The sequence below is a fragment of the Boleophthalmus pectinirostris genome, unplaced genomic scaffold (assembly GCF_026225935.1).
Source record: "Boleophthalmus pectinirostris isolate CB_2022bp ecotype Guang Dong unplaced genomic scaffold, ASM2622593v1 HiC_scaffold_3, whole genome shotgun sequence".
NCBI classification, from domain to species: Eukaryota; Metazoa; Chordata; class Actinopteri; order Gobiiformes; family Gobiidae; genus Boleophthalmus; species Boleophthalmus pectinirostris.
In genome coordinates this window covers 908377-930846 of record NW_026571299.1, presented here as the reverse complement: position 1 = coordinate 930846, position 22470 = coordinate 908377, and the positions used below count along the sequence as shown (strand labels likewise).

The following is a 22470-nucleotide window of genomic DNA, read 5'->3' as shown; positions in this document are numbered from 1 at the left end:
GTATGTGTGTGTGTGTATGGTGTGTGTGTAATGACCTGGTGGCGGGGCATCTGTGTGTGGTGTGTGTATAGTGTGTGTATAGTGTGTGTCTGTGTGTGTGTAATGACCTGGTGTCGGGGCGTCTGTGTGTGTGTGTATGGTGTGTGTAATGACCTGGTGGCGGGGCGTCTGTGTGTGTATAGTGTGTGTATAGTGTGTGTGTGTAATGACCTGGTGTCGGGGCGTCTGTGTCTGTATGGTGTGTGTGTACTGACCTGGTGTCGGGGCGTCTGTGTGTGTGTGTTGTGTATGGTGTGTGTGTGTAATGACCTGGTGTCGGGGTGTCTGTGTGTGTGTGTATGGTGTGTGTGTAATGACCTGGTGGCGGGGCATCTGTGTGTGTGTGTGTGTGTGTGTATAGTGTGTGTCTGTGTGTGTGTGTAATGACCTGGTGGCGGGGCGTCTGTGTGTGTATAGTGTGTGTGTGTAATGACCTGGTGTCGGGGCGTCTGTGTGTGTGTGTGTATGGTGTGTGTAATGACCTGGTGTCGGGGCGTCTGTGTGTGTGTGTATAGTGTGTGTCTGTGTGTGTGTAATGACCTAGTGTCGGGGCGTCTGTGTGTGTGTGTGTGTAATGACCTGGTGTTGGGGCGTCTGTGTGTGTGTGTGTGTGTGTAATGACCTGGTGGCGGGGCGTCTGTGTGTGTGTGTGTGTAATGACCTGGTGGCGGGGCATCTGTGTGTGTGTGTGTGTATGGTGTGTGTGTAATGACCTGGTGTCGGGGCGTCTGTGTGTGTGTAATGACCTGGTGGCGGGGCGTCTGTGTGTGTGTGTATAGTGTGTGTGTGTATGGTGTGTGTGTGTGTGTATGGTGTGTGTGTAATGACCTGGTGGCGGGGCGTCTGTGTGTGTGTGTGTGTATGGTGTGTGTGTAATGACCTGGTGGCGGGGCGTCTATGTGTGTGTGTGTGTGTAATGACCTGGTGGCGGGGCGTCTGTGTGTGTGTAATGACCTGGTGGCGGGGCGTCTGTGTGTGTGTATAGTGTGTGTTGTGTTGTGTGTAATGCCTGTGGCGGGGCGTCTGTGTGTGTGTGTGTGTAATGACCTGTGTGGGGGTGTCTGTGTCTGTGTGTAATGACCTGGTGGCGGGGTGTCTCTGTGTGTGTGTGTGTAATGACCTGGTGTCGGGCGTCTGTGTGTGTTGTGTAATGACTGTGGCGGGTGTCTGTGTGTGTGTTGTGTAATGACCTGGTGGCGGGGTGTCTGTGTGTGTGTAATGACCTGGTGTCGGGGCGTCTGTGTGTGTGTGAGTGTGTAATGACCTGGTGGCGGGTGTCTGTGTGTGTGTGTGTGTGTATGACCTGGTGCGGGGTGTGTCTGTGTGTGTAATGACCTGGTGGCGGTGCGTGTGGTGTGTGTGTGTGTGTGGTATGGTGTGTGTGTGTAATGACCTGGTGGCGGGGCGTCTGGTGTGTGTGTGTATGGTGTGTGTGTAATGACCTGGTGGCGGGGCGTCTGTGTGTGTGTGTGTGTAATGACCTGGTGTCGGGGCATCTGTGTGTGTGTATAGTGTGTGTGTGTATGGTGTGTGTGTGTAATGACCTGGTGGCGGGGTGTCTGTGTGTGTGTGTGTGTGTGTAATGACCTGGTGGCGGGGTGTCTGTGTGTGTGTGTGTGTGTGTAATGACCTGGTGGCGGGGCGTCTGTGTGTGGTGTGTGTGTGTGTGTGTGTGTGTGTGTAATGACCTGGTGGCGGGCGTCTGTGTGTGTGTGTGTGTGTGTGTAATGACCTGGTGGCGGTGTGTGTGTGTGTAATGACTGGTGCGGGGGCGTGTGTGTGTGTGTGTGGTCTGGTGTGTGGTGGTGTGTGGGTGTGTGTGTGTGTGTAATGACCTGGTGTCGGGCGTCGGTGGTGTGTTGTGTGTGTAATGACCTGGTGGCGGGGCGTCCCGGGCGTCAGGCTCCTGCACTGTGCGTCGAGTCGTGTGAATCGTCGGGTGATGTTGTCGACTCGAGTGTGGAGACGTCGATACTCGTCGTACTCAGAGTTAAAATCCACTTTATATTTTTGTCTTTGCTCCAGAGACACAAGAGACACGTACTTCCTACAACACAACACACTTCACTCAAACTGAAACTGAAACTAGATCCTCATTTTTCTCAAGTATCAATACTAAAAAAATCACACTGACAGAACCAGGACTAAACCAGGACTAAACAGGACTAAACCAGGACTAAACCAGGACTAAACCAGGACTAAACCAGGTCTAAGTATTTCAGACGACATTCGTTTTGTCTAAAGTATAAAAAATCAGATCCTAACGTTGTTTTTTGCATTAACAGTTTCGATGACTCTTTCCCGTGTGTCCAGGCTCCAACAGAAAATAAAAACATAAAAGTATAAAAGTATAAAAGAGTTTGGAGCAGACGTTTTGACTCACAGCAGATAATCTTCCTGGAGATGAACAGACGAGGAGAAATCTGACGCCTGCAGCCGTTTGTCTGAAGAGTCTGAACAAACACAAACAACATCATGTTAAACACTGGACTTTTACTGATTCACAAAGTTTAAACCAGCGGTGCTCAATATGTCGATCTGATCTTACCAGTCGATCGTCAAGGTCGTGTGTGTAAATCGTCGTGTCTCGTCTCGGACTCGTGTTTGGACTCGGTCTTGTCTCTCACTCGAGGTCTGACACTCAACAAGTGTGATCATATTTCATTGCGGCCGCTGCTGTTGGTAATAAACTTGTAGCGGGTGCAGGAGCGTGTGGGGCGTCTCAGTGCAGCCTGTGCGCTCATTTGAAACCCGCGGAGACTCTACGGCGCATCACAAACACACACGCTCCCTATGCACGGCTCGTCTGCGACAGCGTGTGCCCTCGTGTACCAGCTGCATCACAGGGCAGGTTCAACTTCCTAAACATCCTACCTGTCCATCTGCCTCACGTCAGCACGCCGCCCCTCGCCTTTTCACGCTCTCGCTCCTTCCTGCGTACAGCGAACACAAGCCCCTCCCACAGTGCGGCTGATTAGAAGAGCAAGACCAAACGTGAAGCAAAAACCAGTCTAAATTTGTGTTCCAGTGTTGGCACAAAGCAGGTCTACAGCATAGAGCGGATCTACAGAACAGACCTACTGCCACATTTGGCTGAAGTTTGACTAACAAAAGTGACAAATGCATCTGTGTTTGTCACGATGTGCGTTTGGTTTGGTAAACGTGCAGAGGCTGGAAAATATCACTGCAAAACCAGAAAAGAATGAAACTCCAGTTTGGAACTTTAAAAACAGGTTTAAAAATCTTCCTTCACTTTTTTCACAGTTTTGTGTAAAGTGCCAGAGGAAGTTCTCTTAAAGAAGAGGTTCTCAAACTGTGGGGGAGGGTCCAAAAAAGGACCACAGAGTGTTTCAGTGCAGTTTGTTTGACTTTGTATTAGGTCGATCTTTATGACTTGGTCATTTTGTAAGTCGCTCACATGATGAAAGTGTGAACATCTCTGGGTTAAACAAACACATCTGAGCCTCTGATCTGCACTACATCTCCCAGAATCCTCCGCTCCGTCCTGATGTAGTTTCTCATCACACACAGACCTGGAGTTTTGTTTCTTTCACATGTTTAACCCACAAACCTGCACATTTAGACTTTAGAGTTCTTCTCTCAAACTGAAAACTCTGAGGTTCCTTCTGGACGCTCATTTTCCCTGCGGAGGATAATCCGGATTTATGCTCGAAGAGAAACGAGCCGAGTCTGTGGAAAAGACTTTTCCACAGCTTCAGCTCGTTTCGCTTCACTCGGTTTGTGGAGTTTTGTTAAAGTCGAAGTCGTCAGATGAACAGAAACGACCAAAATATAATTTACACAAAAATAATCATGAATCATTTTAGAAATAAACTCACATAAAACAACACAAATTAAACACAAACGTTTGGTTTAATTTTCTGCTGTTTTGAGGCTGTTTCACATTTTGACTCATCGACCCAAAATAAAACCGTTCACGTCTTAAAAACCACAATCACACAAACGAAACACAAACGACTGACTCCATTTGTGTGGTTTTATTTCGTTTTGAAGTTTCCTGGAGCTGTGACCCCAGTTTGACCTTTAAAAGACTCGTTATTATCTCCAAAACTAAAACAGCACAAACGATCGAGGGAGTTTTTGTGCAGTTGTGCGTTTGGGTGTGTGTGTGTGTGGGTGTGTGTGAGTGTGTGAGTGTGTGTGTGTGTGTGTGTGTGAGTGTGTGAGTGTGTGTGTGTGTGTGTGTGGTGTGTGTGAGTGTGTGACTCAGGAGCTTCAACAGAACAAACTCGCAGCTCATCCACACTTCACACACAGCAGGGAGGGACTCAACTGTGCACCCAGATAACCCCCACCCCCACCCGCTCACCCCACCCGCTCACCCCCACCCGCTCACCCACCCACCGAGTCACACACACACTCAGACTCACACACACACTCAGACTCACACACACACTCTACACTGACTCTTTACTCGGGCCGGTATGTCTCGATTAGAGCCCGACCGATATGAAACCGATATAATGAGAGTTGGAGCTGTCGATATAATCGCCGATATATTTAGTGATGTAAAAATTCACTGTAAATCTTGAATTATTTTAAAAAAACTTAGGTTTGTCTCTGGTGGATTTTAAACTGGGTTTATTTAGGAAACATTTATTGTTCTTCTGCCTCTTTACATGATGTGTCAAAGGACTAAAACCAGAACTGAACCAGAACTGAACCAGGACTGAACCAGGACTGAGTGTCTGGACTCGGTCTCTCTCTCTCCTGAGCCCAAGATTAGTCCTGGTTTATTTATTTTATGCTGAATATATTTATGCACATGCAGATTTTTGAAAGTTTGGTTTTGAGCCGCTGCCGCTGTCAAACTCCCACGAGTCTGAACGCGACGTGAAGAGAAAAAAAGTGAGAGAAAGAGAAAACACGGCTCCCAATAAGGATCAGGCTCCCGTCGTTCTCTTCAAAGAGCCGGATCTAAGAGCCGCTTCGTTCACGACCGACTCATCACGAGTAAATAAACAATCACTATTAGCCTTTAGCCGTAAATGCTGCGCCGCGATAATTAATGATATGTGTAAATGTGGATCATTCACACGTCTGTTCACACTCATTTACATCAATGCAGCTGCAGAAACAAATATACAAACAATATAATCACTTTACAACAGATCAATAGAAAACAGACTGTTTATGTGAGACACAACAGATCATCACTAACCTATAAACAAATGATCAAAGTATCTTCAAAGTCGACATATTTCAACACTCAGACTCACACAGGCTCCTCCCACATCACAAGTCTGAACTAATAAATGTCCTTTTAATCCAGACTCAAACCGATTGTTCATAAAAAGAAAATAATGTCAGTGTTGCACATGGATCTGTGTGTGTGAGTGTAAACAAACACACGTGACTCTGTGGTGTGTTCAGGGACAGTACGACACACACACACACACACACACACAGACAAATGACAGATAAATGTTCTAATATGTGGCTCCACATCAGGATTTTTCTGTCTGTAAATTGGATTAAATGAACAGAATGTAGAGAGTCTAAGATTTATAACGACGTATCACATGACCACGGGAAATATCGGCCCTTATCAACAAGTGTATCGGCTGATATGCTTCCAGGGGCTCATATCGGCCGATAATATCGACCAACCGATATATCGGTCTGGCTCTAATTTCGTTATATTTAAAATATCTCGATATTTTTTAAACTCGATATGGATTCTGACATATCGTACATATCGATATAACATTTATATTTAATTCTGATTTTGTCGTTTCGCTTCTTTTCTCTTCTCTGTGGTCGGCCCCGCCTCCCTGATTTTTCTGCTCGAGTCTCGTTCTCTCCTCTGTCGTCGGTTTGTCAAAGTCTGATCCCGTCAGATCTCAGAAGCTCAGGGTCTGGGTCTGAGTCTGAGGGCGTTTTCACACTGACAGTATTTGTTGCACCAAACGTTCCATTCGAACCAAAAGTGGTTAGTTCGGTTCGTTTGCGTTGGTGTGAAAGCGTCAATCGGACTCGGACCCGAACCAAATGAAGCGGACCGAGACCGCAAAAAAGAGGTGGTCTCGTTCGCTTGAATCCGCACCAAATGACCAAGTTTGGTGCGGTTCCTCTGGTGTGAACGCGAACCCGGGTCCAAACCATAGACAGTATGGACAAACGGACTATTCGAAATGCATCATGGGAGGAAACGCGTCTCCTCTGCCTGAAGTGACGCTGTACGACTCCAGCGCGCAGTAACAGATTGTTGTCCAGACGCAGCCGCGATTCAGTTTCGAATTATTTTACCAACAATGGCCAATACAGAGAATGTAACACACGAAGATCAGAGCAAGAACCAGTGTGCGAACGTGTGGCTAACCAGAGTGAGTCAAAAATTGGGGGTGTGTACCCCCTGTTCGGGACCTACACGCACAGAGACGACCCGGTGTTCCCCGTGATCACACAGCAACCAACATTTGTTATTTTAGGCTTTAATTAACCAAATAATTTCATGGCAATAGGCAAATCGCCCATTCAATTGATACAACTTAAAAAGTCCCTGTTTTTAGCCTAGTGTGAGAAATACAGTCGGACTAGATCCAAACCAGAGTCCCCGAACCAGCGGGGGCAGCTCCGGTTCAGGCCGGGCTCAGAGGAGCTGGAGCGGGGAGCCTCGACCTGAGGAAGCGCTTTCCCCGGAAAGAACCAAATGCGCGGAGGACGGACGCTCAGAACAACATATAACAAACCAAACTGGACTCACGCTTCTGTCCGGATGCTGCACCACCTCGGAACCAGCCGCGGTTCTTGAGCGCGGAGAACCGGAGCAGCACCTGTAGTCCACAGCGCATTCTCACTTTTCCCGCACGGAAACAGCGCACAGACGACGGAACGTACCCGCTCAGACTCAGTCATTACGCACCGGTCTTGCTCGCCACCGTTTGGAACCAGCACATGGAGGATGGAGCCTCCGGACCATCTGACCAACGCGCAGAAGACCAAGAACCAAACCCCAGCCCCGTCCTGAGGAGCTGTTGGCTGCTGCTGTTACCCGAACTCTGGGCTGATGCGGTGAGTTTGTACAAGTTCTACATGTTGCTGTTTTATGAGTTCATGGTGATAATTTGAGATGAGGCGGCCCGTGGTATTAACAGGAACATCGGTGTTGATAACTGGAGTATCTGCTGTTTACCGGGGAAACAGAGACACGTGAATCGAACCAGTTTTGGTTCGTTTGCCGGTGTGAAAAGCGGGACACACTGGAGTGTATTGCTACATATAACAATTTTATTGCCTGGTGCGGACCAAAATAATCGAACTAAGGGTGTGAAAACGACCTGAGTCTGAGTCTGAGTCTGAGTCTGAGTCTGAGTCTGGGTCTGAGTCTGGGTCTGGGTCTGGGTCAGGGTCTGGGTCAGGGTCTGGAGACTCTGGGAATTCCAGGAGCCACAGGAGGCACCAGGGGCAAAAACTGTTGTTGTGTCTAGGGATGGGCATGATTAGTCGATTAATCGATAATTGATCATTAAGAATTTCATTGATTACGTTCATTTTAATGGACAAACTGAATGTATGTTTGTGTGTCGTGTCTGTACATGTGTCTCTGCATCAGAAGGAGCGAGACACAAACAGTGGGTCAGTCTGGAACGAACCGAAGCACAAATGTGGATTTAACCAGGATTTGGACAAGAAATTCCACACTTTCCGTTGCGTCGGGACAAGAGTGAGTCCATGTGCACTAGGGCTGGTATCATTAAGAAGTTGCCGATATGATACACACTCGATACGTAGGCCACGATACGATACATATCTCGATACAGTGCACTTTCGATTCGATACAATATATTTCAAATTGATTCGATACGGTTCAATAAAAAATAAAGACTAAATCAGGACTGTGATACTAAAGTCTTTGTTAAATCATTTCTTCTTGTGTAAAGTTCATATGAAACACAAACTTTTTAATCATCAAAACAGTGAAAATGTCAAATGTGTCGCATAAATGTGTTTCCTTCCTCTAAACAAACAACAAAACTGTAACAAAATAATTCAGTAAAATTTTGTAAAATATACCAAAAAATCCTCCTGGCGATGTATCGAAACAGCAGCCCACGATATCGATACTGTATCATCACATTAAAAGATACGATATATCGATATTTTGATATTTTTGCACACCCCTAATGTGCACAGTGAATAAAGCAGCACATGTGTCAGTGTCCATGTGGATGACGAGGCCCCGCCCCCCTCCCCCCGTACGCTGTCCTGGTTTTGACAAACACAAATCTGGTCACACTGACCTGTATTCACCTGAGTCATGTCTTTTAATCCAACACAAGTTGAACCACATCAGCGACACAAGAGCTGGAGTTTTATCTTCACTTAGTTTATGTAAATTAGTGATGTGGTTTTAAGTTTCGTTTCTGTGAGATTTGAACAAAACTGAATTAAACACATTATAATGTCAAACAGCTGATGTGGATCTAGAGTCGTTATGTTTATATGTCGTAAAGTTGAATTTATTTATGCAGATTAGTGCAGATAGTAATAATAATGATGATCATTTTAATATAAAAACGTTAATGATAATCGATGGTTAATTCTCCCGATGATCAATTAAGAAAATTTCATCGAATGTCCGTCACTATTTCAAATCGATTCAATAAAAAGTAAAGTCTAAATCCTGCCTCTGTGACACTAAAAATCTTTGTTAAATCACTTCTTGTGTAAAGTTCATACGAAACACAAACATTTTAATCATCGAAACAGTGAAAATGTCAAATGTGTCGAGTTTCCTTCCTCTGAACAAACAACAAAACTGGAGCTGGAACTAAAAAATTTACTAAAATAAACCAACAAATCCTCCTGGTGATGTATCGATACAGCAGAACACGATATCGATACTGAATCAGCACATTAAACGATACGATACACGGATGTTTCAATACTTTCTGCTCTCTCTCTCTAAACTCTCCACACTCGTCGTCAGGTGAAAGTCTCGTGTGTCCGTCACAAACCTGCGTCTGCGCGCTCCTTCTCTTCTTCTTCCTTCTTCTTCTTCTCTCCTCCTCTTCTTGGCTTTGCGTCCGTCGCCCTCCGAGTCGGCGGGGGGCGGGGCTCTGCTCTCCTCCCTCCTCCTCCTCTCCTTCTTCTCTCGCTCCTTCTCTTTGTGCTTTTTAGATTTCTTCTTGGCTTTGCGCGGCTCCTCTCGGGGGCCGGGGGCTCGGACCCTCGACGCTCCACGGTCCGACGAGGGGGACTGGCTCGGGTCTCTCGGGTCTCGGGTTCTCGGCTCGGTCTCTGGTCCGTCTCGGCTCGGGTCTCGGGTCTCGGCTCAGGCTCGGGTCTCGGTCGGGTCTGGCTCGGGTCTCGGTCGGGTCTCGGTCTCGGTCTCGGGTCTCGGTCTCGGTCTCGGTCGGGTCTGGTCCGGTCTCGGCTCGGGTCTCGGCTCAGGTCTCTGGTCCGGTCTCGGCTCGGGTCTCGGCTCCGGTCTCGGCAGGTGGAGCTTTGATCCAGAGGCAGGTCTTGGGTTCCGCGTCCTTCGGGCGTCGACGGCGAGTGCGAGGAGGAGGAGGAGGCGGGGCTTAGCTGGTGACTGGCGGCTCGCGGGTGAGAGGAGGGTGCAGAGGAGGGCCGGTGGGAGGGGTGGTGCTCCTGGCTGCGGCGGCCTGAGGAGGGTGCAGAGGAGGACAGAGACGGTCCAGAGGAAGGCAGGGACGATGCAGACGAGGGCAGGGACGGAGCAGAGGAGGGTGCAGAGGAGGACCGGTGGGTGGGGTGCTCCTGGTCGGGTGCAGAGGAGGACCTGAGGCCGGGCGGCTCCTCGGACGACGCAGAGGAGGAGCAGGAGGAGGAGGAGCGGTTGTTCAAGTGTGAGATTCTCAGTTTCTTCGGGGCCAGAGGATCGATGAAGTCAAAGTCCAACTTCTGCAACGAGACAAAAACAGACGGACCTGAGTCGTGGGAGGGCATCAGGTTTAGCCCCACATCTTCAACATGGTTAGGGTCGGTTTGGTTCGGTCGCTTTATTCGTACCCGTAGGTAAATTTGCTTTGCAGATTTGAGCGGCAGGTTCCACATTTCACTTTTCATTCATCCACAAAACACACATAAAATCACAATTACAAAACAAAGAGTTTCAGATGCTCCAGAGCAGAACGGTTTGTTCCATAAACGACCAATTAAAAAATCACAATAAACCTTAAATATGAAAAACGCTCGGATAAAATCACAATTTATTCAAACGACTTCAGATGAGTTTGTGTATATATGTGGGTTTTTTTTGGTCTCGTTTTCGTTTTCGTCTTGTCACACTAACGTCACGACCAGAGTGACCAGAGCGACCCGAGTTCTATGCAGAGGAACGCTCAGGTCCGGCGTGTGAGTGCAGTTACCTGTGGGGAGCAGGAGGGGGCGCCGTCTTTAGGAGAGGAGCTGGAGGGAAGAGGCTCAGCGCTCAGACCCAGTTTCCTGAAACGAGACGAGATCAAGAAACACTTCAGTTTCATTTACAGGTTTAAATATTTCTACAGGTTTAATTTTTTAAATATTTCTACAGGTTTAATTTTTAAATATTTCTACAGGTTTAAAATTTTTAAATATTTCTACAGGTTTAATTTTTTAATATTTCTACAGGTTTAATTTTTTAAATATTTCTACAGGTTTAAATTTTTAAATATTTCTACAGGTTTTAATTTTTTAAATATTTCTACAGGTTTAATTTTTTAAATATTTCTACAGGTTTAATTTTTTAATATTTCTACAGGTTTAAATTTTTTAAATATTTCTACAGGTTTAAATTTTTAATATTTCTACAGGTTTAATTTTTAAATATTTCAGCAGGAACAGTTCCACATGAACTTCTACTCAAGCTTCAGATTTTTGGACAGAAAAAAACATCGAGTCGGGTGAGAATCGTGTTTAGTTTGGTTCTTTACCGTGAGAATCGTGTTTAGTTTGGTTCTTTACCGTGAGAATCGTGTTTAGTTTGGTTCTTTACCGTGAGAATCGTGTTTAGTTTGGTTCTTTACCGTGAGACTTTCCTGTCGGCCTGAGTTCGTTCTTCCTCCGTGTACCCGGGCCAGTCCCTCTGCACCTCCCCGAACACAAACTCCTTCAGAGAAAACGAGTTCTCCTTCATGTTCAGAACCGCCACCTGACGACAGACACACACAGGTCATCCTCTGTGTCCTCCTCTGGACCATCTGACCCTCTCCTCTGCTCCTCTCTCTCTTCCTCCTTTTCTCCCCCTAAGCCCCTTTTGGCTGATTTCCTCCTCTCTCCTCCTCCTTATCTCTCTTCTTCCTCCTCCTCCTCTTCTCTCTCTCTCCTCTCTCTCTCTCTCTCTCCTCCTCTCTCTCTCTCTCTCTCTCTCTCTCTCTCTCTCTCCTCTCTCTCTCTCCTCCTCCTCCTCCTCTTCTCTCTCTCTCTCCTCTCTCTCTCTCTCTCTCTCTCTCCTCTCTCTCTCTCTCCTCTTCTCTCTCTCTCTCTCTCTCTCTCTCTCTCCTCTCTCTCTCCTCCTCTCTCTTCTCTCTCTCTCTCCTCTTCTCTCTCTCTCTCTCTCTCTTCTCTCTCTCTCTCTCTCTCCTCTCTCTTCTCTCTCTCCTCCTCTCTCTCTCTCTCTCTCCTCCTCTCTCTCTCTCTCTCTCTCTCTCTCTCCTCCTCTCTCTCTCTCTCCTCTCTCTCTCTCCTCTTCTCTCTCTCCTCCTCTTCTCTCTCTCTCCTCCTCTTCTCTCTCTCTCCCCTCCTCTTCTCTCTCTCCTCCTCTTCTCTCTCTCTCTCTCTCCTCCTCTCTCTCTCTCTCTCCTCCTCTTCTCTCTCCGTTCACCTGCTGCAGCGTCGTTCCCAGCGCGGCTCTGTCCTTCTGGCCGATGCCGTCCCTCTGGAGTCTGGCGAGCAGCTCCAGTTTCTTGTAGGGCCTGAGGGCGAGCAGGTGCAGCACCCGGTCCCGCAGGGGGCGCTGCGACACCGGGTTGCTGCTGAGGCACTTGCGGATGGTGCTGGCGGGGTTTATGGGCGTCGACCGCTTGCGCTCGGGGACGACGTCGGCGCCGGAGAGGACGGGCTTCCGGACGTGGACCTGCTTCCCTGAAACGGACACAGAGGTTCAGGTTTGTGACGAGAGGAGCGGCGGGAGAACGCGGAGAACGCGGCGGAGAACGCGGCGGGAGAACGCGGGGAGAACGCGGCGGGAGAACGCGGCGGGAGACGGCGAGACGCGGCGGAGAACGCGGCGGCGAGCGGCGGGCGGCGGCGCCGCAGAGGCTCCGCGGGGGGCGCTCACCTCGGAACCGTCCTCCCGGTTTGATGACTTTGGCACAGCGTTCCTTCGTGTCCTCCGCGACCTGAGTCATCTTCTCCCGGGTCGTCTGGTACGAGTCGTTCGTGGCACAGACGGTGAGTTTGGTCTGAACGGGAGCCAAGAGAGAGAGAGAGGACCTGAAAGAAAACAGGACACAGTGAGAGAGAGAGAGGACCTGAAAGAAAACAGGACACAGTGAGAGAGAGAGAGAGAGAGAGAGAGAGAGAGAGAGAGAGAGAGGACCTGAAAGAAAACAGACACAGTGAGAGAGAGAGAGAGAGAGAGAGAGAGAGAGAGAGAGAGAGAGAGGAGAGAGAGAGAGAGAGAGAGAAGAGAGACAGAGAGAGAGAGAGAGAGAGCACAAGTGTAAGCGAGAGCTGGAGAAGACCTGAAAGAGAGAAAGAGAGAGAGTGAGCGAACGAAAGAGTGAGAGAGCAGAGAGAAGAGAGAGAAGAAAGTGAGAGAGGAGAGGGGAGACAGAGAGGGAGGAGAGAGTGAAAGAGAGGAAACCAGGACTAAAACCAGGACTAAACCAGGACTAAACCAGGTCTAAACCAGGACTAACCAGGACTAAACCAGGTCTAAACCAGGTCTAAACCAGGTCTAACCAACTAAACAGAGGACTAAACAGGACTAAACCAGGTCTAAACCAGGTCTAAACCAGGTCTAACCCAGGTCTAAACCAGGTCTAAACCAGGTCTAAACCAGGTCTAAACCAGGACTAAACCAGGTCTAAACCAGGTCTAACCCAGGTCTAACCCAGGTCTAACCCAGGTCTAACCCAGGTCTAACCCAGGTCTAAACCAGGTCTAAACCAGGTCTAAACCAGGTCTAAACCAGGTCTAAACCAGGTCTAAACAGGACTAAACTAGGACTAAACCAGGTCTAAACCAGGTCTAACCCAGGACTAAACTAGGACTAAACCAGGTCTAAACCAGGACTAAACCAGGACTAAACCAGGACTAAACCAGGTCTAAACCAGGTCTAAACCCAGGTCTAACCCAGGTCTAACCCAGGTCTTAACCCAGGTCTGACCCAGGTCTGACCCAGGTCTAAACCAGGTCTGACCCAGGTCTGACCCAGGTCTAAACCAGGTCTGACCCAGGTCTGACCCAGGTCTGACCCAGGTCTGACCCAGGTCTGACCCAGGTCTGACCCAGGTCTGACCCAGGTCTGACCAGGTCTGACCCAGGTCTAAACCAGGTCTAAACCAGGTCTGACCCAGGTCTGACCCAGGTCTGACCCAGGTCTGACCCAGGTCTGACCCAGGTCTGACCCAGGTCTGACCCAGGTGTACCGCTGGGCCGGTGCAGCAGGGGGCGCTCTCTCTCTCTCTCTCTTACCCTGCTGCGGTGTCGTGCTGTTGCTGTTGCTGTTGCTGCTGCAGACACTCGAATCGTCCCTGAGGATTTTCTTTGGCCACGTTGGAGAGGTAGAACTCGAAGGACTGCGGCTCAGACGAGTCCGAGCGAGGGATCTTGATACGCTGGAAATAAAAATAAAAAAAACATCAAAACGTGTCAAACTAAAACAGGCTCCAGGTTTGTTCGACCAAAACCAGGAAATAAACGAGCAAAAATAAAAGTAAAAATGTAGAAATTAAGCAAAATTTTATTATGAACTCCCGATATTTTTAATTTGGTTGAGAACTTCGAGAAAATGTTTATTATTTTTTCCATCATTTTTTGTTTCCAGATAATTTCTTTTCTAATTTTTTTTATTAGTTTGTATTTATTTGCATTTTATTATTTATGTATTTATTTAATTTTATTATTTTTTGAGCCTGGTTAAAGACAGAACAGTGGATTATAGTAACAGATGATAAACACTCACGCCCTGGAGGCCTTTGAACTGGATGGTCGGCTGCACACGAGCTCCATTCTGAAAAACAAACATAAAATAAAATAAGTTTGGCATTTTAAACTTTTTAAAATTCTGAAAAATAATCAGATTAAAGCAGAAACGCGGAGCCGCCGCCGTCAATCAACCTGCTCCTGGAACAGAACCGCCCACAGGAACCAACAGGTTTAAGTCAGAACCAGTTTAAAGTCGAACTGTGGAACTTTTCTGGAGAAACGTCTGTGAGACACGTTAGAATCTGTGTGTCGTTTATTCATTTGTTTTTCAAAATAAAAACAAAAATAAGAAAAAAACCAACAAAAAAAAAACTAAAAACAGAGAACGGACTAAACCAGGTCTGGTCAAAGACTCAGTCCCGTTCACCAGTCAGTCTATACGGGTCCACACTCAGTCCTGGTTTAGTCCTGGTTTAGTCCTGGTTTAGTCCTGGTTTAGTCCTGGTTTAGTCCTGGTTTAGTCCTGGTTTTCAGTCCTGGTTTAGTCCTGGTTTAGTCCTTGTTTTCAGTCCTGGTTTAGTCCTTGTTTTCAGTCCTGGTTTAGTCCTTGTTTAGTCCTGGTTTAGTCCTGGTTTAGTCCTTGTTTAGTCCTGGTTTAGTCCTGGTTTAGTCCTTGTTTTCAGTCCTGGTTTAGTCCTTGTTTAGTCTTGTTTGTGTCACATAAACTCATTTATGTGACACATTTGACTTTTTCTCTGTTTTGATGATTAAAATGTTTGTGTTTCATATGAACTTTTCACAAGAAGTGATTTAACAAAAACTTTTAGTGTCACAGCCACGATTTAGACTTTATTTTTTATTGAACCGTATCGAATTGATTTGAAATATATCGTATCGAATCGAAAGTGCACTGTATCGAGATATGTCTCTTCTTAATGATACCAGCCCTACCTTCTACTGCTAAATGTAACAGGTGTTGGAGGAAATGGGCCGATTATTTGACTTCGATATTTAACACTGTCAAGACAGATAATTATCGGTGACTCTAGATCAGAGATGTTCACACTTTCATCATGTGAGCTACTTATAAAATGACCAAGTCAAAATGATCGACCTAATACAAAGTCAAACAAACTGCACTGAAACACTCTGTGGCCCTTTTTTGGACCCTCCCCCACAGTTTGAGAACCTCTTCTTTAAGAGAACTTCCTCTGGCACTTTACACAAAACTGTGAAAAAAGTGAAGGAAGATTTTTAAACCTGTTTTTTAAAGTTCCAAACTGGAGTTTCATTCTTTTCTGGTTTTGCAGTGATATTTACCAGCCTCTGCACGTTTACCAAACCAAACGCACATCGTGACAAACACAGATGCATTTGTCACTTTTGTTAGACAAACTTCAGCCAAATGTGGCAGTAGGTCTGTTCTGTAGATCCGCTCTATGCTGTAGACCTGCTTTGTGCCAACACTGGACACAAAATTTAGACTGGTTTTTGCTTCACGTTTGGTCTTGGCTCTTCTAATCAGCCGCACTGTGGGAGGGGCTTGTGTTGGCTGTACGCAGGAAGGAGCGAGAGCGTGAAAAGGCGAGGGGCGGCGTGCTGACGTGAGGCAGATGGACAGGTAGGATGTTTAGGAAGTTGAACCTGCCCTGTGATGCACGCTGGTACACGAGGGCACACGCTGTCGCAGACGAGCCGTGCATAGGGAGCGTGTGTGTTTGTGATGCGCCGTAGAGTCTCCGCGGGTTTCAAATGAGCGCACAGGCTGCACTGAGACGCCCCACACGCTCCTGCACCCGCTACAAGTTTATTACCAACAGCAGCGGCCGGAATGAAATATGATCACACTTGTTGAGTGTCAAACCTCGAGTGAGAGACAAGACCGAGTCCAAACACGAGTCCGAGACGAGACACGACGATCTACCCACACGACCTTGACGATCGACTGGTAGATCAGATCGACATATTGAGCACCTCTGCTCTAGATGCTCTGAATTTTATTTTATTTGGTTTTGTTGTGGTCTGCAGTTTTGTTTTGTTTTGTTCTATAAATGTATTAAAATTTTCAAACGCATACAAAAATAAAGTAAAAAAAAAAAAGTGACAGTGTGGAGTTTTTGTGAGCTCAGGTGTGTTCTGGGTTTGTCGTCGTGTTTCTTTCCTCATACTTTTAAATCACTAAAGCTGCAATTATCTCCTTAAGTGTCGTCCACAAAGAAGAAAATATTCTGAGAGACAAAAGACTCTGACGAACAAACTGTGTGTGCGTCAGATGCCCTCCCCCACGTAAAACAAACAAATAAATAAATGAAATACTCGAGTGTGATGTGCAGCTACACACAGGAGCCACAGACTGGTTTAGTCCTGGTTTGGTCCTGGTTTAGTCAGAGTGTTGACTTTGGTGTTTTTTTTTTTTGTTTTTTTTGTTTTTAGTTTTATATTTTGTATTATCTATTTTATTATTATTATTATTATTTTTTTTTTTACTTTTCTACTTTTCTTTTTTCAATTAATACATATTTTATGTATTATTTTTTATTTATTTATTTTACTTTTGTTTACTACTTTGCTTTTACTATTTTCTTATATATATATATTTAAATTTATGATGTTTTTTATGTTATGTTTTTTTTTTTATGTATTTATTTTACTTAAAAAAATTCTTTATTATTACTATTATTATTTATTTTATTTATAATGATTATTTAAATTTTTAGTATTTTTTTTTTTTAACTCTGCTACTTTATTTAAGCTATTTTCATTTTTATATTTATTTATTATTATTTTATATATATTTTTTTTGTCGTCACTCTTGTTTCTGTATAAAGTCGTTTTATTATTATTATTTATTATTATTATTGATTTAGATCAATGTTGTGATTTAAAGCGTCACAGAACAGAACGATCCACAGAGGTCAGAGGTCAGAGGTCACAGGTCAGAGGTCACAGGTCAGAGGTCACAGGTCAGAGGTTCTGTTCAGTCTCCAGTTGAGGTTTTGTGTTTTGTTGTTGTTGAACTGAATCAAAGTGAAGTGGAGCTGATTAAAGTCACACTGCGGAACATTCCAGACAGAACAGCGACGTCTCCATAGAAACAAACAGGTGCCCGACCCTCCATGTCCGGGTCCATGTCCATGTCCATGTCCGGGTCCGGGTCCGGGTCCATGTCCAGTCCGTCCAGTCTCACAGAAACACATTCCAAGTGTGTTTTATGTTTTGTGTTTTTATGTTTTATGTTTTTTTTCAAACTCAGTAAAACCTCAGATTCTCAAAGCCACAAAATCAAACACGAGACGAGACGAGACGCCACTCACTGACGTTTCACCCCTGGACTCACTGACGTTTCACCCCCGGACTCACTGACGTTTCACCCCCGGACTCACTGACGTTTCACCCTGGACTCACTGACGTTTCACCCTGGACTCACTGACGTTTCACCCCCGGACTCACTGACGTTTCACCCCCGGACTCACTGACGTTTCACCCCCGGACTCACTGACGTTTCACCCCCGGACTCACTGACGTTTCACCCCCGGACTCACTGACGTTTCACCCCCGGACTCACTGACGTTTCACCCCCGGACTCACTGACGTTTCAGCCCCGGACTCACTGACGTTTCAGCCTGGACTTCGCTGGTGGAGCTTCAGAAACAGAAACATGAAAAAACAGAAACGAAACTCGATTCTCAAAACTGAAAATAAAAATCTTCTTTTTTTAAACACTTTTGTGATTTTCAACATTAAACAGTGAAACTTTCATTTCTGTTCCCAAATCTCTTTAAAACCAGAAAAACCAGGACTAAACCAGGACTAAACCAGGACTAAACCAGAACTAAACCAGGACTAAACCAGGACTAAACAACTAAACCAGGACTAAACCAGGACTAAACCAGACTAAACCAGAACTAAACCAGACTAAACCTAAACCAGGACTAAACCAGAACTAAACCAAAACTAAACCAGGTCTAAACCAGGAAAACCAGGTCTAAACCAGGACTAAACAGGTCTAAACAGGACCAGGACTAAACCAGGTCTAAACCACTAAACCAGGACTAAACCAGGTCTAAACCAGGTCTAAACCAGGACTAAACCAGGACTAAACCAGGTCTAAACCAGGTCTAAACCAGGACTAAACCAGAACTAAACCAGGAACTAAACCAGGACTAAACCAGGTCTAAACCAGGACTAAACCAGGTCTAAACCAGGACTAAACCAGGTCTAAACCAGGTAAACCCTAAACCAGGTCTAAACCAGGACTAAACCAGGACTAAACCAGGACTAAACTAAACCAGGAACTAAACCAGGTCTAAACCAGGACTAAAACCAGGACTAAACTAAAACCAGGTCTAAACCAGGTCTAAACCAGGACTAAACCAGGGACTAAACCAGGTCTAAACCAGGACTAAACCAGGACTAAACCAGGACTAAACCAGGACTAAACCAGGACTAAACCAGGTCTAAACCAGGTCTAAACCAGGTCTAAACCAGGTCTAAACCAGGTCCGTGTCTCTGTGCCTTTAAACTTGTTCTGAAGTTTTGTTTTTGTTCCGTCAGATCGTTATCTGCGAAAAACACAGATCCAGTTTCGATACTCCTTCCAGCGTACTTCAGAGTACTTGAGTATTTTTTCAGAGTACTTTTGACAGTTACCTCAGTAAAGATTCTGGTGTCAGATTATCAGATCATGTTCCCGTCTCCACCCCAACGTCGTCTACGCAAACCTCTCCTTTTCCTTTCAAAACGACGACGCTCGGCCACAAACTAAAACTTTTTTTGGACGACACCGGAGCTCGTGTGGGTCCGGTTTTGAGAGGGTTCGGTTTTCGTGTGGGTCCGGTTTTCGTGTGGGTCCGGTGTGGGCCGGTCCTGTCGCCCTTTAAACCGTAACACACACTGACGCTCTCGGTTTATGTAATCGAGTTAACGTGAGGTGAAACGTCTGCGAGATTTGGCAGGTCAGAAAATATTTAACTCGAGAAGATTAAACACACACAAACAGAGATACTGGTTTAGTCCTGGTTTAGTCCTGGTTTAGACCTGGTTTAGTCCTGGTTTACTGGTTTAGTCTGGTTTAGACCTGGTTTAGACCTGGTTTAGACCTGGTTTAGACCTGGTTTAGTCCTGGTTTAGTCCTGGTTTTAGTCTGGTTTAGTCCTGGTTTAGTTCCTGGTTTTCCTGGTTTAGTCCTGGTTTACCTGGTTTACCTGGTTTAGACCTGGTTTACCTGGTTTACCTGGTTTAGTCCTGGTTTAGTCCTGGTTTAGTCCTGGTTTAGTCTGGTTTAGTCCTGGTTTAGGGTGGTTTAGTCCTGGTTTAGACTGGTTTAGTCCTGGTTTAGTCCTTAGTCCTGTTTAGTCCTGGTTAGTCCTGGTTTAGTCCTGGTTTAGTCCTGGTTAGTCCTGGTTTAGACCTGGTTTAGACCTGGTTTAGTCCTGGTTTAGTCCTGGTTTAGTCCTGGTTTAGTCCTGGTTTAGTCCTGGTTTAGACCTGGTTTAGTCCTGGTTTTAGTCCTGGTTTAGTCCTGGTTTAGACTGGTTTAGTCCTGGTTTAGTCCTGGTTTAGTCCTGGTTTAGTTTCCTGGTTTAGACCTGGTTTAGAGTCCTGGTTTAGACCTGGTTTACTGGTTTAGTCCTGGTTTAGTCCTGGTTTAGTCCTGGTTTCAGTCCTGGTTTAGTCTGGTTTAGTCCTTTAGTCCTGGTGGTTTAGTCCTGGTTTCAGTCCTGGTTTAGACCTGGTTTAGTCCTGGTTCCTGGTTTTAGTCCTGGTTTAGTCCTGGTTTCAGTCCTGGTTCAGTCCTGGTTCAGTCCTGGTTCAGTCCTGGTTTAGACCTGGTTTAATCCTGGTTTAGACCTGGTTTAGACCTAGTTTAGACCTAGTTTAGACCTAGTTTAGACTTAGTTTAATCCTGGTTTAGACCTGGTTTAGTCTTGGTTTAGTCCTGGTTTAGACCTGGTTTAGTCCTGGTTTAGTCCTGGTTTCAGTCCTGGTTCAGTCCTGGTTTCAGTCCTGGTTTAGAGTTAGACCTGGTTTAGTCCTGGTTTAGACCTGGTTTAGACCTGGTTTAGTCCTGGTTTAGTCCTGGTTTAGACCTGGTTTAGACCTGGTTTAGACCTGGTTTATACCTGGTTTAGACCTGGTTTAGACCTGGTTTAATCCTGGTTTAGACTTTAAAACTTTGGGCAAATCCTAAGTGTCTTGTTTTCAGATGCTGTGGGTCTGAACATCTCCAACTGTCCACATGACAAATCTACAACAACTTCCCCGACCAGATGCTGTTTTTTTATCAGCCATTTTGTTGAAACACATTTACACCCTCAGGACTCACTTGTATAATCGTTAAAACTCTCGTTAAAACACTAATTAAGCAGAAAAAACAAAACAAAACACATTTAAAAGTGGAAAACAAAGTTGGTGAGAGTAGCGCCTAGCTTCAGCGCGTAGCATTAGCCAACGTCACACTCTCAAAACCTCTCCAAAACTTTCAAAACCTCTCCAAAACCTCTCCAAAACCTCTCAAAACCTCTCCAAAACTTTCAAAACCTCTCCAAAAACTCTCAAAACCTCTCCAAAACTTTCAAAACCTCTCCAAAAACTCTCAAAACCTCTCCAAAACTTTCAAAACCTCTCCAAAACTCTCCAAACTCTCCAAAACTCTCAAAAACTCTCCAAACCTCTCCAAAACCTCTCAAACTCTCCAAAAACCTCTCAAAACTCTCAAAACTCTCCAAAACCTCTCCAAAACTCCCAAAACCTCTGCAAAACTTCTCCAAAACTCTCAAAACCTCTCCAAAACTCTCAAAACTTCTCCAAAACCTTACTAAAACCTCTCCAAAACTCTCAAAACTTCTCCAAAACCTCTCCAAAACTCTCAAAACTTCTCCAAAACTCTCAAAACCTCTCCAAAACTCTCAAAACTTCTCCAAAACCTCTCCAAAACTTTCAAAACCTCTCCAAAACTTTCAAAACCTCTCCAAAACTCTCAAAACTTCTCCAACTTTTCCCCAACCAGATAGTTTAGACCTAGTTTAGACCTGGTTTAGTTCTGGTTTAGACCTAATTTAGTCCAAGTTTAGACCTAATTTAGTCCCAATTTAGACCTGGAATAGACCTGGTTTAGATCAAGTTTAGACCTAGTTTAGACTTAGTTTAGTCCTAGTTTAGACTTAGTTTAGACCTAGTTTAGACCTGGTTTAGACCTGGTTTAGTCCTAGTTTAGACCTGGTTTAGACCTGGTTTAGACTTAGTTTAGTCCTAGTTTAGGTTTAGTCCTAGTTTAGACCTAGTTTAGTCCTAGTTTAGACCTAGTTTAGATCTAGTTTAGACCTAGTTTAGACCTAGTTTAGACCTAGTTTAGTCCTAGTTTAGACCTAGTTTAGACTTAGTTTAGACCTAGTTTAGTTTAGTTTTGTCCTAGTTTAGACTTAGTTTTGTCCTAGTTTAGACTAGTTTAGACCTAGTTTAGACTAGTTTAGACCTAGTTTTGTCCTAGTTTAGACTTAGTTTAGACCTAGTTTAGATCTAGTTTAGTCCCGGTTTAGTCCTGGTTTAGTCCCGGTTTAGTCCCGGTTTAGTCTTAGTTTAGACTTAAAAACTTTGGGCAAATCATAATCATAAGTGTCTTGTTTTCAGATGCTGTGGGTCTGAACACGTAGCACATCTCCAACTGTCCACATGACAAATCTACAACAACTTCTACAAACTCTCGTTAAAACACGAATTTAGCAGAAAAAAACAAAACAAAAACACATTTAAAAGTGGAAAACAAAGTTGGTGAAAGTGAAGCGTCTCCCTCGATGCTAACGGTGCCCGTCAAACCGTACAACTTTACAAACTCATTTTATTCGCTAAATATCGACTGTCACTCGATGAAACTTCACCAAAAACAAAGTAAACTCAGCGACGTTTAGTTTAAAGTGAGTTTTGTCAATGATTTAAGTTTATAAATGTGTGGAAATTTGTCTTAAAGCGGTGAGTAGCGCCTAGCTTCAGCGCGTAGCATTAGCTGCGTGGCACCAGCGGCGGCGGCGGAGGCGCAGGGCTCCGCGGGACTCGGCCGGGCTTCGGAGCTCGTTTCTCGGGGTAAAAGTGTGAGAGAGACCGACCTGGCCCCGGTGGCAGGCCTCCACGGCCCGCAGCGCGCTCTCCGTCAGCTTCACGTGGAGGACGGACACTCGGTGCGCGGGGCCCGGGCCGCTCTTCAGCCCGTAGCTCCCGTCTTCAGCCAGAGCCGCCATCTTGAGCAGCCCTCCACCATCCTCCCTCTGACGCCGGGACATGGAGCAGCAGCGGGGCCGGCTCAGGGCGCACCGGGCCGGGGAGGGACTGCGGCTGAGGCCCGGGGTGGGGGGAGAGAGGCGAGCAGCGCGGACC

The 22470-nt window shown here is 45.8% G+C and overlaps 1 protein-coding gene across 1 annotated transcript in view; it reads right to left on the bottom strand.

Moving 5' to 3' along the window:
- Positions 1-22465, bottom strand: part of ell2 (elongation factor for RNA polymerase II 2) — a 27700-nt gene extending 5235 nt beyond the window's left edge. The window contains exons 1-12 of the mRNA XM_055160892.1: positions 22203-22465; positions 14138-14185; positions 13648-13790; positions 12287-12441; positions 11831-12090; positions 11034-11158; positions 10398-10473; positions 9510-9930; positions 9097-9240; positions 6214-6237; positions 2423-2492; positions 1915-2086 (exon numbers count right to left, since the gene is read on the bottom strand). Of these exons, the coding sequence (XP_055016867.1) occupies positions 1915-2086; positions 2423-2492; positions 6214-6237; positions 9097-9240; positions 9510-9930; positions 10398-10473; positions 11034-11158; positions 11831-12090; positions 12287-12441; positions 13648-13790; positions 14138-14185; positions 22203-22376 (1812 nt within the window). The 5' untranslated portion in view covers positions 22377-22465. The remainder of the gene's footprint in view (positions 1-1914; positions 2087-2422; positions 2493-6213; positions 6238-9096; positions 9241-9509; positions 9931-10397; positions 10474-11033; positions 11159-11830; positions 12091-12286; positions 12442-13647; positions 13791-14137; positions 14186-22202) is intronic.
- Between the last annotated feature and the right edge of the window lie 5 nt (positions 22466-22470).